At 40.3% G+C, this 20,386-nt stretch overlaps 1 protein-coding gene across 3 annotated transcripts in view; it reads left to right on the plus strand.

The window, feature by feature from the left end:
• ATP11A (ATPase phospholipid transporting 11A) overlaps positions 1-20,386 on the plus strand; it is a 661,076-nt gene that overhangs the window by 443,677 nt on the left and 197,013 nt on the right. For all 3 annotated transcript variants that reach the window (XM_069205024.1, XM_069205022.1, XM_069205021.1), the window contains exons 12-13: positions 12,033-12,230; positions 16,394-16,567. In XM_069205024.1, coding sequence (XP_069061125.1) covers positions 12,033-12,230; positions 16,394-16,567 — 372 coding nt within the window. The remainder of the gene's footprint in view (positions 1-12,032; positions 12,231-16,393; positions 16,568-20,386) is intronic.

Here is a 20,386-nt window from a genome sequence, read left to right on the forward strand (position 1 = left end):
GATGTTGGAAGATGCACTAAGTTCTACTTGGCGCAGACCAAACACTTTCGCAAGTCTAAACAATTCTTTGTGGCTTATAGCGCTCCTCGTAATGGGCAACCTCTTTCAAAACAAGGCATAGCTAAGTGGATAGTAGCTGCCATAAACTTTTGTTACCAATTAGCTGGCAAACCATTACAGACTTTAGTGCTTGCCCATTCTACAAGATCTGTCTTGATCTCAATGGCATTATTCGCAGGTGTACGTCTACGAGATATTTGCAGAGCTGCTACCTGGAAGAGTACACACATATATGTTCGATGGCATGTGTAGCTGTAGATACACATGCTGTGCATAAGTCTGCCATCTAGTGTTGGGCTTGGAGTGTTACAAGTTGTTTTTCTTCGAAGAATATTTTTGAGTCACAAGATTGAATGACTCCTCCTTTTGGTAATACTGTGCATGGGCATCGAGTCCTTTATTAGATTGTTTTCTTTCCGCTGTTGGGTACGGACGTGTTTCCTCTCGCTCCGGGACTTTTCCGTTCGGTATACTCTGAACTTTTCTAAACTTTCTATAAAACGTCAGTATTGTTTTGATTGCGTTTTCTTACTGTCGATAGTTGATCCAATTGTAATCGTCTGGCTCGAGTTGACGCCCTTAGGGGCGACCTCACCCTTTCTGGGCGTTCTTCAAGACATTATTTGATTGAATAATGTGAGCTCATGGAACATACTCTGTCTCATTTCTGTCCTCGGTGTCACGCAAAATTTCCTTACACTGATCAACATTTGGTGTGCAACCTCTGTTTGTCTCCAGAACACAGAGAGGAGACCTTTAACACATGCAGATAATTCTGATCCAAAAAAGACTCTTCGGGACCAGAGAGTACGCCGGATGGAGATGGCGTCCAAGTCGGCAGAACACACACCCGACATTTTCAGAGGAGAACAAGTGCAAGAAGAAGAGGAGCAGTGTGTAGCAGTTTCCATCGAGGGTTCCGATTCGGATCGAGACTCAGATGAGGACATCACACCGGCGCAGTATGTGAGTACAGCAGTCCCCTTACACCAAACAAAGACAATAAAAATGACTCCTACATCAGTCTTTGGTCCTCCACTGCCTTCCGGCCATAGTCGGACCTGAAAAATACCTTTGGAAGACCAACGCTCAATCAAATATCAAATAGCCTGCTGCACCTCTTTCGGTGCTGAGTTGAAAATCGGACTGCTCCGCTACGGATCCGAAAAAGAGAATAGCACCTTCGGAGCCGACAATTTCAGTTCCAGTCAAGCATTCCACCAAAATTCCGGAATCGACAGATACCAGTGGTAAACGTTCTTCAATTACTGAGGAGTCTTCAGAGATTCAACCTATTTTAGAGGTTATGGATGCCAAACAAAGAAAGATCCATATAAACAAGGAAACGGAGAGGATTATAGCATCTCCTCCTCCAGCAACCAAAAGAAAATTGACTTTTCAAGAGACTTTAGATGCTGGGTCTTCACCAATTAAAGTCCGTAAGTGAAAGGAGAAGCATAAGACACTGCAACTGCAGTCTTCACCACCTCGCTATCCTTATCTTCCTATTTCACCACCAACACCACCCTCACCCACACATTTGGCACAGTTTTCACCACATGTCTCACCTATATCACCACATAAGGATGATTTCACCGATCCTCAAAATGATGTAGATCCATAACCGCTATATGATACAGATCCTATTTTACCTAATGCCCCAGATTTGTATCTAGCAAGACCATCTTCCCCTGAGGACACAACTGCCTATAATCAGGTTATAGCCAGGGCAGCAGCATATCATAATGTGCAGTTACATACTGATCCTATTGAGGATGATTTCTTGTTCAACACATTGCATCTACTCAGACGGAGTATCAGTGTAACCCTATGCTTCCATGCATGCTTAGACATGCTGAAGATGTTTTTAAAGAACCAGTAAAAGCAAGAAATATTACACGAAGGGTAGACAAAAAATATAAACCAGCACCATCTGACCCAGTTTTTATTAGAGCACAATTACCACCTGACTTTATAGTAGTGAGTGCAGCGAGGAAAAGGGCTAATAGTCAATCTACAGGAAATGCCCCTCCTCCAGATAAAGAGAGTAGTGAGTTTGATGCAGCTGGATAAAAGGGTGGCCTGACAGGCTGCTAATCATTGGAGGATTGCAAACTCTCAGGGACTCCTTGAACGGTGTGACAAGGCTCTTTGGGATCAAATGGACGATTTATTGCAATATCTTTCACCAGAGCACAAAAAAGGGGGGCAACAAATAGTGACAGGAAGGCAGGCTATTTCTGATAATACTATTAGATGTGCTACTAATTCAGCTGATACAGCTGCAAGGGGCATTAACACCAGAATAATCATTAGAAGACATGTATGGCTTAGGGCATCAGGATTTAAACCAGAAATTCAACAAGCAGTTCTTAACATGCCCTTTGATAAACAACATCTATTTGGCTAGGAAGTGGATACCACAATAGATAAACTTAAAAAAGATTCAGAAACTGCAAAAGCCATGGGTTCTTTATATACCACACCTACTAGAGGTAATTTCCGTAGGCCACAGTATAGGGGTAGTTTCAAACCATGAACCACAGAACCATCTACCTCACAACACAAAAAAGGAACAAGCTTCTTTAATAGTGGCTCATTCAGAGGATCATATAGAGTATCTCAGTACAAAGGAAGGGCTTAATCAACCACTTCCAGAGGTTCCTCTACATCAATACAGCAGTGACTTATTAAACATCCGCACAGACCATACATCTCCTGAAGAAGGGAGACTGGTGAATTTCCACTCTCAATGGCAAAACATCACTACAGATCACTGGGTTATATCAAGTATCCAACATGGTTATTGCCTAGAACTCATCTCTACTCCACCAAACATTCCCCCTCGTTCACACAGAATGACTCAGGAACATTTTACTCTCTCAAAACAAGAAGTACAATCACTACTCATCATAGGAGCCATGGAGATAGTGCCTATATCCTAACATGGATCAAGAGTATATTCTCTATACTTCCTCATACCAAAGAAAAACGGTACTCTCAGACCAATCTTAGATCTCAGGCCTCACAATCTAGGCATTCTATTGGAACACTTTCATATGGTCACTCTACAAGATGTCATTTCCCCTATTACAAAAGCAGGACTACATGACACCATTAGATCTCACTTACTTTCACATTCCAATACATCGAAAATACCTAAGTGCAGGAAAGCACTCCCAATTCAAAGTGCTAACGTTCGAGGTAACAACAGCACCAAGGGTGTTCACAAAATGCTTAGCAGTGGTTGCAGCATTTCTCAGAAGGCAACACATACATGTATTCCAATACCTAGATGATTGGCTCATAAAAGCCACAACAAAACAGAATTGTTATCAGCATTAATCAATATACAATTAATATCCTACACAAGTTAGGATTTACAGTCAATTACCAAAAATCTCCTCTTCAACCATTCCAAATACAACCGTATCTGGTAGCAATTCTGAACACTCAACCATTGTTGGCATATCCAAACCCACTAGGGATCCAAGCTTTCCACAATCTCATATCTCAACTGCAATACAACCACAGTTATACAGTAAAGCTAGTGATGAAACGTTTAGGGATGATAGCCTCATGTATAGCCATAGTTCCCAATTCAAGATTGCTCATGCGGCCACAACAGCAGTGCCTTTCTCGACAATGGTCTCAAACACAGGGTCAAATTCAGGATCTAGTGTTGTTGGACCCTGTGCCTCAGACTATAATCACAACAGATGCATCACTGATGGGTTGGGTAGCAAACCTCAACAACATCACCATACAAGGCAAGTGTGATTCACAACAACAAACTTTTCAAATAAATCACTTGGAACTCCTAGCAGTATTCCTAGCATTACAAGCTTTTGAGACACAAATCACACACAAAATAGTGTTGATATGGACAGGCAATATGGCCACAATGTATTATCTGAAAAAACAGGGGTGGGGGGGCACACTCGTCCCAATTATCTCTCTTAGCAAAGACAATATGGAACTGGGCAATTCACAATCGGATCCAGTTATTAGCAGATGTATCTTCCAGGCATACACAATCAACTAGCGGACCTGTTAAGCAGGATGCATCAACAAGTCCATGAATGGGAAATTCACCCACAGGTGATTCAGCTATATCTTCAAATGTGGCGAATTCAAGACATAGATATGTTTGCCATTAAAGAAAACGCAAAATGCCTAAGCTTCGCCTCCAGGTACCCACACCCTCAATCCCAAGGTAAATGCTCTGCGGATGAATTGGTCAGGAATATTTACTTACGCTTTTCCACCTCTCCCACTAATTCCATCTCTGATAAAAAAGATGAAAGAAACCTCACTCACAATGATATTCATAGCTCCTCTCTGGGCACGTCAACATTGGTACACAACACTATTGGATCTGTCTGTAGTACCACATCACAAGCTGCCAAACAGACCAGACTTGTTAACTCAAAGAAAGGGTTGAATCAGACATTCAAATCCCAGCATACTCAATCTGGCAATTTGGCTCCTGAGGTCATAGAGTTTGGCTATTTACAACTTCCATCTGAGTGCATGGATATTATAAAAGAACCGTGCAAACCCTACAACTAGACAATGTTATGCAGCTAAATGGAAACGCTTTGTATGCTATTGTCAACCGAAACTTATTGATCCACTTAAAGCGCTAGTACAAGATATTGTTTGTTACTTGCTTCATTTACAAAAAAAAAACTTGCCATATTCATCTATTAAAATTCATCTAACAGCTGTAGCTGCTTATCTTCAAAACAGACAGCAAATCTCATTGTTCAGGGTTCTTGTTATTAAAGCCTTTATTGAAGGCCTTAAAAAGGTCATTCCAACTAGAGTGCCTCCAGCACCTGTGTGGAACCTTAATATTGTACTTACAAGACTTATGGGACCACCATTTGAACCCATGCATTCTTGTAGTCACCAGTTTTTTATCATGAAAGGTAGCTTTCTTAGTAGCTGTTACTTCATTGCGAAGGGTTAGTGAAATTCAAGCATTCGCTTTAGAAGAACCTTTCTTTCAAATTCATAAACTTAAATTAGTTTTAAGATCAAATCCTAAATTCTTACCAAAGATGGTTTCACATATTCATATCAATCAATCTGTGGAATTGCCAGTCTTCTGTCCACAACCAGATTCAGTTGCTGAAAGGAATCTTCATACCCTTTATGTTAAAAGAGCTCGTATGTATTATATAGAAAGAACAAAGGAGTTTAGGAAAACAAAACAACTATTTGTAGCTTTTTCACAACCTCTCAAAAGTAATCCTATTTCTAAAAATGGATTAGCCAGATGGATAATAAAGTGCATTCAAAAGTGCTTCCTTAAAGCTAAAAGACAGTTACCAGTAGCTCCTAGAGCTCCTTCCACTGGGAAAAAAGGAGCTTCAATGGCTTTTTTAGGCAAAATACCAACAGCAGACATATGTAAAGCTGCCACATGGTCTACACCACACAGATTTACCAAACATTTCTGTGTGGATGTCTTATCCCACCAACAAGCACCTGTTGGACAGGCAGTACACAAAACACTATTCCAAGCAACTACAACTCCTATTAGCCACCGCTGATTTAAGGGAGGACTGCTTTACTGTCTATGCACAGCATGTGTATTTACAGCTACACATGCCATTGAACGGAAAATGTTACTTACCCAGTAGACATCTGTTCGTGGTATGTAGTGCTGTAGATTCACATGCGCCCACTCTTCTCCCCGGAAGTCTGTAGCCTTTGTAGTATAATAGGTTGTAAATATGCACATACATTGCATGGACATCTTCTTTTCTTTACTATATATATGAAACTATATACTCTTTACTGCACCCTCCTGCGGGAAAACAATCTAATAAAGTACTCGATGCCCATGCGCAGTATTACCGAGACTAAGAGTCACTCGATTTTGTGACTCGAAAACATTCTTTGAAGAAAACCAACTTGTAACGCTCCGAGCCCAACACTAGATGGCGGACTTATGCACAGCAAGTGAATCTACAGCACTACATCCCATGAACAGATTTCTACTGGGTAAGTAACATTTTCCATATAGATATAGGAATATAGATATATAGAGAGAACTAAGCAGATATATATGGATATACATAAATACAGGGGTTCTGCATGATGGTGTATCTAAATTCTCTATGACATGGAATAAGTAGCATAAAGCTATTCCCTCAGTTCATTACGAATGCAATGTGGCAAGAATACTGCTTTCTAGTCTGATTCAAGCATGTGAATCTATGAAAGTTCCAATACTGGAGTAAGAAAATAAGTTACTTACCTGTAGCTGTAGATCTCCAGTATTGGAATCTTTCATATATTCACATGTGACCTACCCACCTCCCTGGCGAAGCTCACCTTATTTCGCTCAGTAACTTATTAATTATGCGCACTGTGCTTGGAAAATCTAAGGGACTGGAGCTTCTACCAAGCAGATTCTGGAGGGTGGGTAAATCTGATTGGTGGACTCTAAAGTTTGGTCCTTTTTTACATAAGGATTAGGGTAGCTTACTTAAAGTTAAGGCCTAAAGCCTCTATTGGTATGTCTATGGGGACATTACTTTTCTAAGATACCGGGGACTCCCATCTGGACATCGGGGAATGATTCAAGCATGTGAATCTATGAAAGATTCTAATACTGGAGAACTACAGTTACAGGTAAGTAACTTATTTTCTTGCAGAGTACACAAGATAGCAATGTATGCATTTGTCCATTGTTCTACTGAAATATGGGAGAAATCGGGTCATAGAGGAACTTCACTCGCTCAGCATAGTACGTAGGCCAAAAGTGAAGAAATCACAGCAGGGATTGCAATGTCTTCATTGTGTAGGTAGGCTGCACCGTAGCACATGTCTGCCAAAAATCAGATGCCAGGCCCTTGCCCTTATCTGATCATTTGTATCCTACGAAGGTCGCCATCAGGTAAGCGATCTTCAATTTCTCGAAATTAAATTTATAACCATGGAAGGTTGACAAGATGACCACCCTATCTGCTCAAGTCCGGTGTAAATCTGATCATCATCTGTGAGTTAGATATCATCACTATATGATAATACCTCTGGATCTGGTTGTAAGACCGCCATAATGTGTGCTGGGAGTAAGCCTATGCTGTTCTTATAACCCATAGGTAAACATTGAAATGAAAATTGGATCCCATTAAAACTAAAGGCGGTTAGATATGTACTTTCAGGCGCTACCTTTTGACTAAAGTAACCATTGGAAATATCCAGTGTTGTTTTGTATTTTTTTTCACCTGTGCTATGCTCATGTTGCAGCTCCTCTGTTCACATATATGAATTCAAATTCCTATAGTCTAAGACGATCCTAAAGGAACCCTCAGATTTGGAAATGGGGAAAAAAGGGCATGTTCGTGGAAGTGTTTATGTGATCGGATACTATAGTTGATCTAGTATTGTTTCAATGCCATATTTGACTTCTGGCTTCAAGGGGTATTGAGCCTGTACTTGTGGCTCACTGCATAAAGGAATAACATGTGCAAAAGATTCTCTGTCCGACCCTGCTTGGCTTCTGTATCACTGGTGTAAATCTTCCGGATATCTGGTGCTTCTTTAAGAAAGACCGGAGACTAGTCTCCTTCAGCTAGTATGGTATCACAGTCCTCTGATAGCTGTGACTATTGCCTTAATAGTGTGTGGTATGTCACCCTCACTCTGTGTGTTCAAATCATAAACCCTATTAGGAGAACTTACATCTTTGGAGTTTCAACTCATGCATATTCATCACTTGGATTTGCATCCAGAACTTTCAGAGGCATCCTCTTTTTTTTATAGGGTTTTGGAGTTTGATCCATTCTCCTCTCTTCCCTGCTGAAGTGAGTCTTGCATCCGGCTTCATGTTTGCTGCTATACTCCTCCTTTCTTCGATACTTGAATCGGCTCCCTCTCTTGTTTCCTTTACTGCCAGTGTCCTGAAAAGTACGTGAAGTGTGGCTATAAGAATGCTGATACTGTTCAGGCTTTTTAACTTTTCCTGCAATCACTCAGTTTGTAACCACCTCTACTGGATTTCGGAGATGATGTGATCCAGTCCATCTTTTCTCTTTGTCCCTGTCTCTTCTTTCCTTCCATTTGCAGATTTCTCTTTAACGGAACTCTTAGTGTTACTTCTAGGTTGTAAATGTGCTTTAACAGCTCGTGTACATAAGTTATCATAACTCACAGAGATGTACACATCCAGGATTATTTTAGGTAGTTCCCATCCACGGTCTTGAATTGGCACAGCTTCCAGTTTCTGGTGTATGCCCAAAACTGAAGCTTTTACCTTAATATTACTTAGGATGATAGAGAAAACTGTGAACAGTTTCCCATTAGTTTCATACCCAAGTCTAGAGCAGATTCTGCACTGTATCTGTTTCTGTACATTGGGGAGTACTGCCAGTGATGGCGTGCCATTTGTACTAATGTAGATGCTTGCAAATATAGTTCCCCAGACGTTACACTCCTCTACTGGTAGCAACATCCCAAGAAGAAGACACACAGTTAAACTCCTATGTTTATCCAAAGGAATGGTTTATGGATACACACCTTACTACTGGTTGATCTTTTGAACAATCCAGAAGGCCATCTCACCTAGCTTTACTGGTGCCTTACCCATGATAGCAATAATAGTCTCAGGGCTAATAACTTATACTTGTGTTGGAGTTACTGGTCCTGCTCTGAGAGCTTTGTGAGAACTCAGGTGTGCTGTATGAACTGCATCAGTCTCCTGTATAAGGCAACGGTGTAGTTCAACACTCTGACCACCTTTGCAAGTGCAAATGTATCAGGACTGGTAACAGCCAAGTAGCCAACCAAGACTGACTCAGTAGCCCCTTTATAGCTCAGTGGTCCTAGGTGGACATTCCTGTACATGTGTGGTAGTTGATCAGTGAACCAGTTCTGATGTTCCTGGTAAGTCAAAGGGATTTCCATAACTTGGTAAGCCCTATATTGTACTGACAGATCTACAGCTGTGTGTGAATAGTGAAGAAACTACTGGAGGTGTAACCATAAGATACAGGCCCCCTGTTAGTTGCCAACTGTTGTGTAAATTACGACTGGCGTAGTTCTGCAAGGTTTGCTTTCGCAGCCACGGATGACACAGGTGAACTTAGTATAGTGCATCAATGCTGAATGGGAAAGTTTACTGTAGTCCAGCAGAACCCCTCTCAATACTTGGTTCTGCAAGGTTTGCTTTCCCACCGACGGATGACACAGGTGAACTTAGTACTGGAAGAGCCATGGAGGAAGTGTTCTCTGTGAAAGGCAAACATTCTCTGTTATACCAGCCTCCCTTGGGTACTCTCCTCTTATCATTGTCAACCAAGATCATCTTCAGAAGGTGTCCTGCACGATAATCAGGGGCAAAGAACCTCTCTGCCTAAGGAGTCGCATGGTGGTCCTTAAATACTGAACATTATCAGGGAAGAAAGCCTCTGACATATTTAAGGAATGTGGTACATAGATTATGGGCAACAAAGGGTCCTAGATACATCATTAAGAAGATGGGAGACGAGGGGAGGTCAATTCGAACTACCCTTCTTTACTGAATTATTTAGAAATGGTTCTTGATGGCTCTGCCAATGGAACACTTGTTTGAGACTGGGTGTCTTATCAAGTGTTATATGTAGGTCATTATTGGAATGACTTGACACACTCAGTTTTACAAATGATCCGGGCAGTCAATATTTATGCTATTATTGTTTATAACTGATATTACATTGAATTGGCCGAATTTGGGAGAAGTGTGGTCTGAGATGGAGTTGGGGGCCTGACCAGAATGGAGTCGGACCTTAGGGACTTTACGTCACTATATGCCCGGATGTTGGTCCCTTGCTCATTGTGCCACTAGATCCAAGGTGCAAATGACTGAAGAGCCCCAGTCAGGGTGAAACCAGTCTTGGACTAATTCTGTTCCAGTTCAGAGAGGACCTGGCTTGGCAATTCCGGCTGGACTGTTCCTATTAGAGCAGGGTCGAGACTAATTTGCATATGGCTAGGTCTAATCTGAGGCACCATGGTGCGCAAAAGAACAATGGATTGGAATGCTACCCAGAGCAATTGCCATTGGGTAGACTTATTGCAGGCATCTTCCCCTCATCTTTTGTTTGTGTGACATGTGTTGCATCATTTACAAAAACTAAACTCTTCATTAAATGGGCACTGCTGTGGCCATCTGCTGAGACGCCCTTCAACAATGTTATAAGTTTAAAACCTTTTTAGTAGAGGGTGTTCTCAGCCATTACAAAGCCCTTGTTTTAAGGACTGGTCGTAAATTGGGGGATGCCACGTCAGTGATGAGTTTCGAAATACTTTCATTTATTTGTAGCACTGGTGACTGACTGAGAAATCAGGCGTTTTTCTAAGTTGCCCCTGATAGAGAAGACTGGCTCCCAGATTATATCAGGAATAAATCCAAGGTCCTCTGCACCGTTCATAAAACGCAGAGGGGCAAATGCTCTGGAAACTTGCAGGAGCTGTTCCCTCGGTACACATCTGGCAGGAAATTCTGTTTGTCAGCTTATCTGATAAATTAACAAACATATTACAGGGTTTCCTGGAAGTTGAAGGACCAAGCTTGTGGAATGCGCTCACGCTCAGCCTGATCTCTGAACCTCATCACGTCCGGTACAGGAAACTTCTCAAAACTAAATTTTGTGGTATGCCTTCGGTTTAGGACTGCAGACACTCAAGGTTGTTATGGACAAAGATCTGCTACAGTTGCCACTTATCTGATCAGGCTCCAAGACTCTGCCTCTTTCTTCTTTATGTACTTTATAATAAACGTCGACATTCTGAAGTAACCTAAATCTACACATAGGGCTTTATACAACTCCCTTATAAGTTGACTTCACTGGCCCCGCAAACCTCCGATAAGACCACGTATTTTATCACAGGAGTTCATTTTGTAAATGCAAGGATGGGTGACACTTTTTAAATACCGGATGATTCACACTCGCTGTACCCCTTCTGTAGAAATAACTGGGTTGGTTGGCCCCTATACTGAACTCTGAGGTGGTTGTTTTTGTCCTGACAAAGGCATTCCATAGATAGTTCCCTGCTGAAGTTCACATATTTCCCCTTCTCCCACCTGGGTGTTTACTTCACAATTTTACTACAGAATAACATAACTCTGAAGGGTTTTAACGATATTGCCATTAAAACGTATCCTATCAAGACAAGGCGCATAATACCCCCCTTTCAAAACTTTCAGGCATGGTAGACCGGTGTAAAATTTATAAAGCAAGTTCATTTTAACACTCTTCTTGTGCTTGCAGACCTTGTCATATCTTGTTATCTAAAATTACATGAAATGCAGAATGTCTATTTAATGTGTTATCTTTTACTTTACTTAGCACCATAAATGCGTTTATGTATCACCAGACTATTTATCTAAAATTCAGTTACCCATATCTTTGATTAAGATTAGTTAAATATATTTGTGTAATCAATTGGGGAGGACATTTTGGGAGGGTTTGTTTTAGCATCCTATTGATGGAGAATGTGCACCTGGTTATGCATAATGATTAGGCAAATAGCACCTGACTGAGTCAGTATAAGGCCCGCCTCAGTTATAGATTTGTATATAGGTGTCCCTTTGTATTGTCTGAAATAGGTTCTTGTTATAAAGAAAGATCCATTGTAACAATGTTGTCTGGATACGCTCCTCACCTTGTGGATTGTTACAGAATAGTTGGAGGACGCAATGTAGAGTATTTTGAGACAACTACTCTGAATCCAAAGACTTTATTTCTAGTGTGTTTGTGCTTAATAAACTCTCAGTTGTCAACTAATTAGTAATGTGCAGTGCAGAATGATCAACACTTGTCAACTAATTGGTAATTTGCAATGCGGATTGATCAAAACTAACTGTCTCTTGTCACTTTGTGTCTCTCGCTGCAAGAATTCATGCTTCATTGAAAAACAAAAAAGCAGTGTTTGAAAGTTACTGTCTGTTAACTCAACATATCTGTTTTTTGCAGTTTCTGAGATCGTTCACAGACTTCCTTGCCTTCATGGTTCTTTTCAACTACATCATTCCGGTGTCCATGTATGTTACTGTTGAGATGCAGAAGTTCCTGGGGTCCTATTTCTTGACTTGGGATGAAGAAATGTTTGATGAAGCAACAGGAGAAGGGCCCCTAGTAAATACGTCTGACCTCAACGAAGAGTTAGGACAGGTATTTTCCTATTTGATGGTGGTACTATTGACAGTACTTCAGTGGGGGTTCTTGACATCGTGTGGATACAAAACGGTACTTTTATAATTTCATTGTGGGCAGATTGATAAATCATGTTAATAGTTTGATGGAAAGCCCTGGAGTTTATTATGAGAAAGAATGATTTCTTTGTCGGGTATTACCCATAGTTTTAATCAGAATGGTTTGTATATTTCTTAAGCATACAGCTTAAGCTTTCCTTCTTTTCCTTCCAAGTGTGTGAGTGAATTAACAGATTTAGTTCCCACATATTTTTTCATCCGCTGCTCCTTGCTCTCATCAAAATGAATGGAAAAAATGGCTACTAACATTTTTTTAATATGCTTTTTATATTGGGGGACTATAAATATTCTGAAGTACCAGAAATGGTTCTCATCATGATAGAAAGGAATTTAAAAAATGTGCATGCCTTGCAAATAAAATATAACAAATATGCATTTTATGTTGTATTTTTATACCTAATTATTTGGAGTTTCGTAAGCAGCTTTATCCTTCATCGATCATGCTCAACGCTTGATTCTAGTATGCTTAGGCTTTCTGCTTTGATTACTCCTCTTGAGCTCACCCTTGTCAAGTAATTATTGGCTCCTCTATGATGCGGATCTTTTATGGAATTTGCTACATGCAGTATAATGCAGTTGATCTTGTACCAATTTATGCAGCTCAATGTTTACTTTCCTTCCCTTTGTTGTGAAGAAGGATATATTAAATTACATCATCACACCTCATGAAGACAAAGACCATCCTATTTAAATTCACCAGATGATTCTTCTCAAGTTCCAAAATACCCTACATGTGCACTTAGAATAGATTTGAGCTCATTGCTCATATCGAAAAGAAAACTTGAAGTATTGTCATTTAGTTCTCATGTGAAATATTTCAAACTACAATATTCCCAAGACGAAGATCAGGAGAGATAAACATAAAATAGTAGGTCGTAAAAAAGGAGTTTGTTAAAAAAAGTAAAATAGACAGTACAGCGGTAGCTTGGTGAAGAACTAGCAATTGGAAAACCTCCAGTAATGATCCTCTTTGGCCACACCAGCAAACACCATGGAAAAGGGTAATACCTGATTCCAGCATCATAAAACTTCACCAAAGACATTTGAGTGCTCAACATTGTCCAAACCGTTTACTTTCCAAAATTCAAAGAACTCTGGCAAGCTTTACTCTCATAAAGGCATGAATACCTCTGTGTCTGGACTAGACAGTTGCTTCTAAACACACAAAAAAGGAATGATGCTGAGATCAAAAGCTTTTTTAGTTATTGACCCCGACTCACTTTTCAGTGTAGACCTTGACTTCGTAGTTATTAGTATTTGCTTGCATTAATTTCTTTACCAGTTGGGTAGGTCATTGTCTCCAGTGTCACAATTTCCTACATCTAAATAGGGTTTCTGACAGATGCATACGGTGGCGTAACACAACATGATGGGGCCCCCTGCAGAATGTGATAAGGGGCTGCTGAGTCTCCCATATCTCATGGATATGAATTGACATTGGGCTTAATGGAGCCACCTGAAGGTTTGGGGCACCCTAAAGGGTTGAGGGCTTCCCTGTGCAGCAAGGGCTGCAGGGACCTGCATTCTGCCCCTAGATGCATACTAACAACTAATGATATTGGTTTCCCACTAAATGTATATGACCACTAAATAGGATGGGTTCTTCACCGCGTGTATACCAATACCAGTTTGAAAAGCCCTTCTTAGGCTGTTTTCTCACTTGTTGCAAGCATAAACGTTATTTTGATTTGCACTTATTTATGCTGTCTAGCTTTGTGTTATTTTTACTCTTGCTGTCTAAGAGGAGAGACAGAGAGCGCATGAAGATCCAGCATACCTGCTCCCAATTAATCTAATATTTCAAAAATGGAGTATGCAGTTCCTCCTTGTTAAAAAGAGGTATAGAAATAAACAGGTTGGTTACGAACTGAGAAATCAGAAAGTGTCATTCGATTGTTTAGGAGCAAGAGCCCTCACACACCCAAATGGGTGTCATGTTTCATCATCGGGTGTGCTCCCTGTTGGACTGGCGCTTGCCTCCGAGGTGGCAGAGATGGGGTAGTTTATGAAGCAGAGTATGCGCTACTTAACCATTCCTGACCCGCAAAACGAAGTGTGGTCCCTGTCTTGATTCGAAGGGGCAAAACTCTTGACCCTAATTGGGTTAGTTTTCTACAACAAAAGGTATAACTTTCCAGTATACCTTATGTGTTTGGGCACTTCCGATTAATATTCCACATTACTTCACAAGCACGGTGTAGATTTGGTCCCGTGGTCCTGATGAATTGCCACTGATCTATTACGACTATTTACAGCAAGAAACATGATGACCTATTGATGCCACTGACTCGACTTTTTCTGTTTAGCACCGGGAGGGCCCAGCTGGCAAACGGGAATAACCAGGGCTCTCAAATCTTTCACAGTCAACCTAGGCCTCAGGAAGTCTGCTCTTTCAGCAAAAGATGAATGCGGACTATAGAAATAAAACATCTGTCCAATTTACTGCCGGGCTGTTGAAGCATGGCATGCTCAGAACTTGCTCAGAACTAAGACTTCCATGCCTTTTGTGAGCGAGTCCTTCATAGAATCTATTATTTTGACCAGGGTTAAGGATGCTCTTACCATGCCCTGTAGACACAGAATAGAACCCATCCTATGTTTCTTGGTGCCAGAGGGGAAGAAAGGTCCCATGTCACAATCAGGAAGTTCATGAAGACGTTATAGCAATGTATAGAATGTCAGATGGGTATTATCCGGGTATTATCTGGAGCCAGGTTTCTGCGGTCAAAAAAGGTAAAATTGTTAACAGAGAATTAGAATTTTATTGTGACATGGGACAGGAGCAAGGTTCCAGAACAGTGTGCCTGCAACTGAGACCCCACATTCCTTTTCAGTGACAGTGTTACCCTGTCTGTGGTAAAAGGTTAAAAATCTAACTATATTCCTTTACAGAAAACGTTTTTGTTCTTTAGAAGAATCCTAAGAACATCGAATCAGACTTGTTCCACAGATGACTGACTCACTGCCAGTCGGTTAAGGAGTCTGAGATGGCTGTCAAGGGTGGTATTTAGGTCCCATCTAGTTCTTGGATGAGAGGAAAAGGCCAAAGGAATGCGTTCCGAGCTTGACAACAGGAAATATCCTTTAAAAAACTGTTTATGAATTAAAGACAACCATGCTGAACCTGGCTACCTGTAAATAATTTATTGATCCCCATTATTCCTTTGTAGCTGGTTGAAAAGAGCTAGTTATGCCTTCGATAGAGTCCTCCTCCCCAAACGCATCTCCATCCATGTTTCTGCGCAAAACCCCTTTGGCATCATTGCTGTATAATGTGATTTGGGATATTTGTATTTACTTTTTGGGTTGAGAAGGAATTAAACTAAAGAGCAGAAGAAAGTTATCACTTGCTTTTTATTTTCATGGCGGGTCAATGACAAAGGCTAAGTGGTGGAATACAGCTGTTTTAAAGCTGAATTGTGTTTTATTTTTATTGGAAGCCGGGTGACGGGTTAGAGGCAAAACCATAATTAAATGAAAGTGAAGAAAAACGGTCAATGTCAGCCAAATGTTTTTGTAAATTAGCAGGTCCTGGGTTTCTTCCAAAGTGCTGTTGATAGGAACTATGGATGACCATAGCAAAAGTCGGAGATAACTTGAATGCCAAAATTTAAGCATAATTGTGGTTGACCTGCACTTTTGCTGGTAAATATTGGGTAAGTCAACCCAATGTTACCCTGCAGTAATGAGGGTGGAGAATGCATATGACATGTTCCCTCATTAAAGCCTGAAAGGTCTATTTGTTGGATCCTCTTTCCAGAGAAATAAAGTTTCAACTTTCTTCATCTAGAACACTCACATTTTGGCATTCTAACAGAGAAAATCCTGCCACATCATTTGTGCTGTGCACTTTTAGGACTCTGCTTACAACCTTGCCCTCATCACTGTCAACACATTTCTTCGGTGGCTTCATGCTTCCCCAAAAGCATGTGCTTACTAAACTTTATGTAATTTATGTTAGCACTTTTTATACATATTCTGCAGATTATATCTAGCAAAACGAATCTGTGTTTCAACTGATGCCTTTCCTTTCATGTTGCTTTTTTCTGTTCATTTTGGCAGGTCGAGTATGTTTTTACAGACAAAACTGGAACATTAACGGAAAACAACATGGAATTTATTGAATGTTGCATTGAGGGACACATCTATGTACCCCATGTCATCTGCAATGGTCAAATCCTCCACGATTGTGCAGGCATTGATATGATCGATTCTTCACCTGGAGTTGGTGGAAAAGTACGAATCTCATTTTGTTTGTCTGTGATTATTTGTAAAATATCCACCTGCTCAATCTTTGTATTCCAATGAAAAAGTAAACTTATGTGTATTCATACAATATGATATTGTGGGTTTTGGGCATTTTTTGGTCTATAAATATGCTGCCAGCTGTTTAGTATCTGTTTTTCTCAAATGTGACATTGATCAACTTGTGTATGCTTTGGACGCATGTAATTGTTCTCCTAGTAGCCACAACCAAAATCAATGTCTGATGTCACAAACTAGTCTTACTTCACCAGTTCAGTATTATGTGTATTCCACATGGGTGCCTCATTGGAAGGTACATTTATTATGTATCTTTGGTTCCTCAAAAAAGTCCATCCAATCACTGTCCTTTCTGGATTAATGCGTTCTCAATGTTTCTGACAATTATAGCTTTTTTCAAACATTCTTAAATACTTTTGCCCAGGCCTACAAATGTTGTGCCATTTCGGAGATCTTCCTCCCTTTCTTCATGTAGGGTCTACACAACGACCGCTATTTACAATTTGTGGCTTGTACGAAGACTACCTAAGTTTAGCTACTCTCATACACTGCTGCAAGTAGTAGGTAGCAAGACTCACTAGGTCTCATTCTGGACATACAGCTATTTTGAAGAATTCCTTAAGAGTGGTGTGTGTTTATTATTAGCTTATGGCTTTTGGATATGGTGCTCCAACCTTTTGCTATCAATATGAAAAAGGAATGGCCACCAGGTCAGATTTTCCTGAAACTGGAAATACGCGAGAAGCTGTCATCAATGTAAGGTTGGAGAAGGAATGTACTGAAATTTCTCTTGGAAACAAAACATGGGTATCATCTATTTATAGGCTGATGTATAAGACACATCAATTATTTTAGGGTATAAGGAGTCAGTTTGAGGACGTAGTACAGTTTCTGAAGTTGAATAATATGATACTTGTGAATCCCCCATGTACATGCTGTTGGAGAAAGAGTCCAAGCCATTGCCAGAGCTTGAAATCGATGGAAATAGCTCAGATATGGAAACATGTTCTCATGGTTTTAAATTTCTTTTTTTTATTATTCATTTAAGGAAGAAATCTGTATCAAGTGTTGGACGCAGACTTAATACTTGTTCCACAAGAACAAAACAGGTTCCAATCTTTTCAGGCCAGAAAATGGTGGGCCTTGATGCCAACTAGGTTCCTAAAATCAATGTTCCCAGTTTCAGAGGGAATTTATTTTAAAGTGAGTATTGTCCATCCAGGTAACAGTTGTCATCAGGATGTTGTCTGGTTAGGGGGAAGTAAGTTTGGAAAGCACCTTCATATCATCTTCATAGTTAGACACACATTTTCCAAATGTGTATGTTAAAATTAACAGTAGTTTGAGGTAAACATTAAAAAAGAGACAAGGGAGTACCAAAGGCTTCCGTGTGCTACAAAAAGACAATACGCTGAGAGTTTGGACATATAAATGGCAGTAGTATTCAAGTCTGGAAAATAACTGTTACAGTTTAGTGCAGTTCTGTTACACAGATATTATCTCATTAAAACCTCTTAAAGAGCACAGAGTGGTTAACAGTGTCAGAAGCAAAAGAAGGAGCAACGTGAAGTGTATGGTTATTGCTATACATCCACACCAAAATCCCAAATATGCTCTGGCAACAGTCATCTCCAAGAGCACCCATCTCCAAGAGCACCCCTCTTCTAAATCTAAGGATTGTAGCCCACACTGACACTCCAACATCTTTGCTCAGAAGCCTGCGTCTGGCATTGGCACGCCAAATATCATGGCTGCTGAACCAGAAATGCCCCTCACTCTTCTTTAATCAGCTTCCTGACACTCCTTTCCCCTTTATCTCACTGCAGGTTCCTCTTTTGTCCCTTGTGAAGGTATTTCCATCTTTCTCTTTCTCATTCTTTCTTCGGTGTGTGCTTTTCCTCTGTAGCTCCCTGGAAATGTTGGATGAAGAAAAATAAGTGCCAGTCCCATATAATGGATGCTGGTGGCCCCCATCCCCAACCACCAGCTCAAATTAAGCACTGTTCGAAAGACATACTTCTGGGATTAGCTCTATGTTCCCTCTTGTTTCTAGTGATTTAAATTAAATGATCACATCCATTAACAGAGGAGCACAGTGGCACTTCACTATCCTGCAGCCAGCAAGGCCAGCACTTGCATAGTTTTTGGTGCAATACTTCTCAGTTTACTCTTGATCCTTAACTCACCATAGAAAGGCAAAATCATGTTTAATCCTGCAAACATGTCAGGACCTAAAGTAGGGAGTATTCCCACACACACACAAACTTTGATAGCATTACGTTTATGACTATGATTCAGCCATTCATTGAGAAAGGCAGCTTACCCTATGAGCTCATTTTAGCCTCTGTCATATCTTTTGGTCAGCTCACATTATAATCTTGAGATGTGGTCTGAAACAATTTCATATAAACATGCACAAATTGGAAATTGGAACCCACTGGATGCAGTTGTACTGGTGTCACATTGGCAATCCAGACGTTGAGTATAAGTCTTCTTTAATGTATTTTACCACTTGCTTTCAGGTGTAGGAAGCACAGTAATTGTATTGTAATTGCATGTATTAATACCTGTGAAGAGGCACTGAAGGGCTTTATGATGTTTAAGATGGTAGCCTAGAACTCAATGTTAGTGATCAATTTAGTAGATATGTTAGTTCGTACAAATGAGACATTGGGTAGGCAAGGATTTAGGGCATTGATTTGGGAATATGTAAGGTACATGAGAATAGAGTCCAGGCAATTGAAAACCAGTTTGTGAGCAGGAAGGTCTTATGGGGCTGTAGGTGGCGAGGAGGGCAATTCACCCAAATACATATTGAAAAGTAGGTCATAGGACATGCTGTTTTGTGTAGGAGTTGAATAATGGCATGCAGTTTTATATAGGAGTTTAATAAGGGAAGGAGGACAAACAGAGGATGGTAGGTATTTCATAGGTAGGTATTTGATGGTCATAATCAAACTAATTTTTGTTTTGTGCAATGTTTATGCAACAGTGGAAGTTTGTAGAATTTCATGCAATCCTGAGCTAGTGGTTGTAGACAAATAAACTGTGTTTGATAGTACTTTTGTTTGTGCCTTTGGCTACTCGGGGAGGAAGATCTGTCGTGAGGATCTGTCATAGGCAATGTTGATTGCAGTCTTGCACATTATATTGACCAGAGTTTCGGTTTGTATACAGAGGAGGATTTATTCTTGTTTTGTGTCCCATTATAGAGGATTCTTAATCAGGCTGTCCATGATCAGGTAGTGAGTTCTTGAGCATTCTTCTGAATTCAAGATGGCTGTTAGAGGCTCCTAATTTTTAAGTGAGGGAGTTCCATAATCTGTCAGCATGTACGGCAAAAGTAGTGTCACCAACAGCTCTCTTTAAATGAGGTAGAATGATTAATCATGGTGCTAGTTTAGTATGTAATTTCCTAGTGTGAGAGTATTTGTTTATTTTAATCTGGAGGAATTCTGGAAATGTATTGTTTATTGACTTCTAAGTGTTACATAATAGCTTAAAATCTTCTTGCACTCAGTAGCTGGGAGAGAGCATTCGGGGAAAGGTACATGTATGTACGTGTCTTTACATGTAGAAGAACTCTTGAGGCTTAGTTCTGAATTCTCTTTATCATGGGTGAGAAAGGGGCCCCATGGTTTCCATATGTGTAATCGTTTTTTGAGAGTATGAGTGATGTTGGTGCTTGAACCTTTTTAAGAAATACAAGATGGGGCAAAATGTGACTGTGTCTTCATGATGTGGAAAGCTTACATTAAGAGTTTATCCACTTGAAGCTTCCTTGAGGATGCA

Source organism: Pleurodeles waltl, chromosome 8 (genome assembly GCF_031143425.1).
Source record: "Pleurodeles waltl isolate 20211129_DDA chromosome 8, aPleWal1.hap1.20221129, whole genome shotgun sequence".
Taxonomy (NCBI): Eukaryota; Metazoa; Chordata; class Amphibia; order Caudata; family Salamandridae; genus Pleurodeles; species Pleurodeles waltl.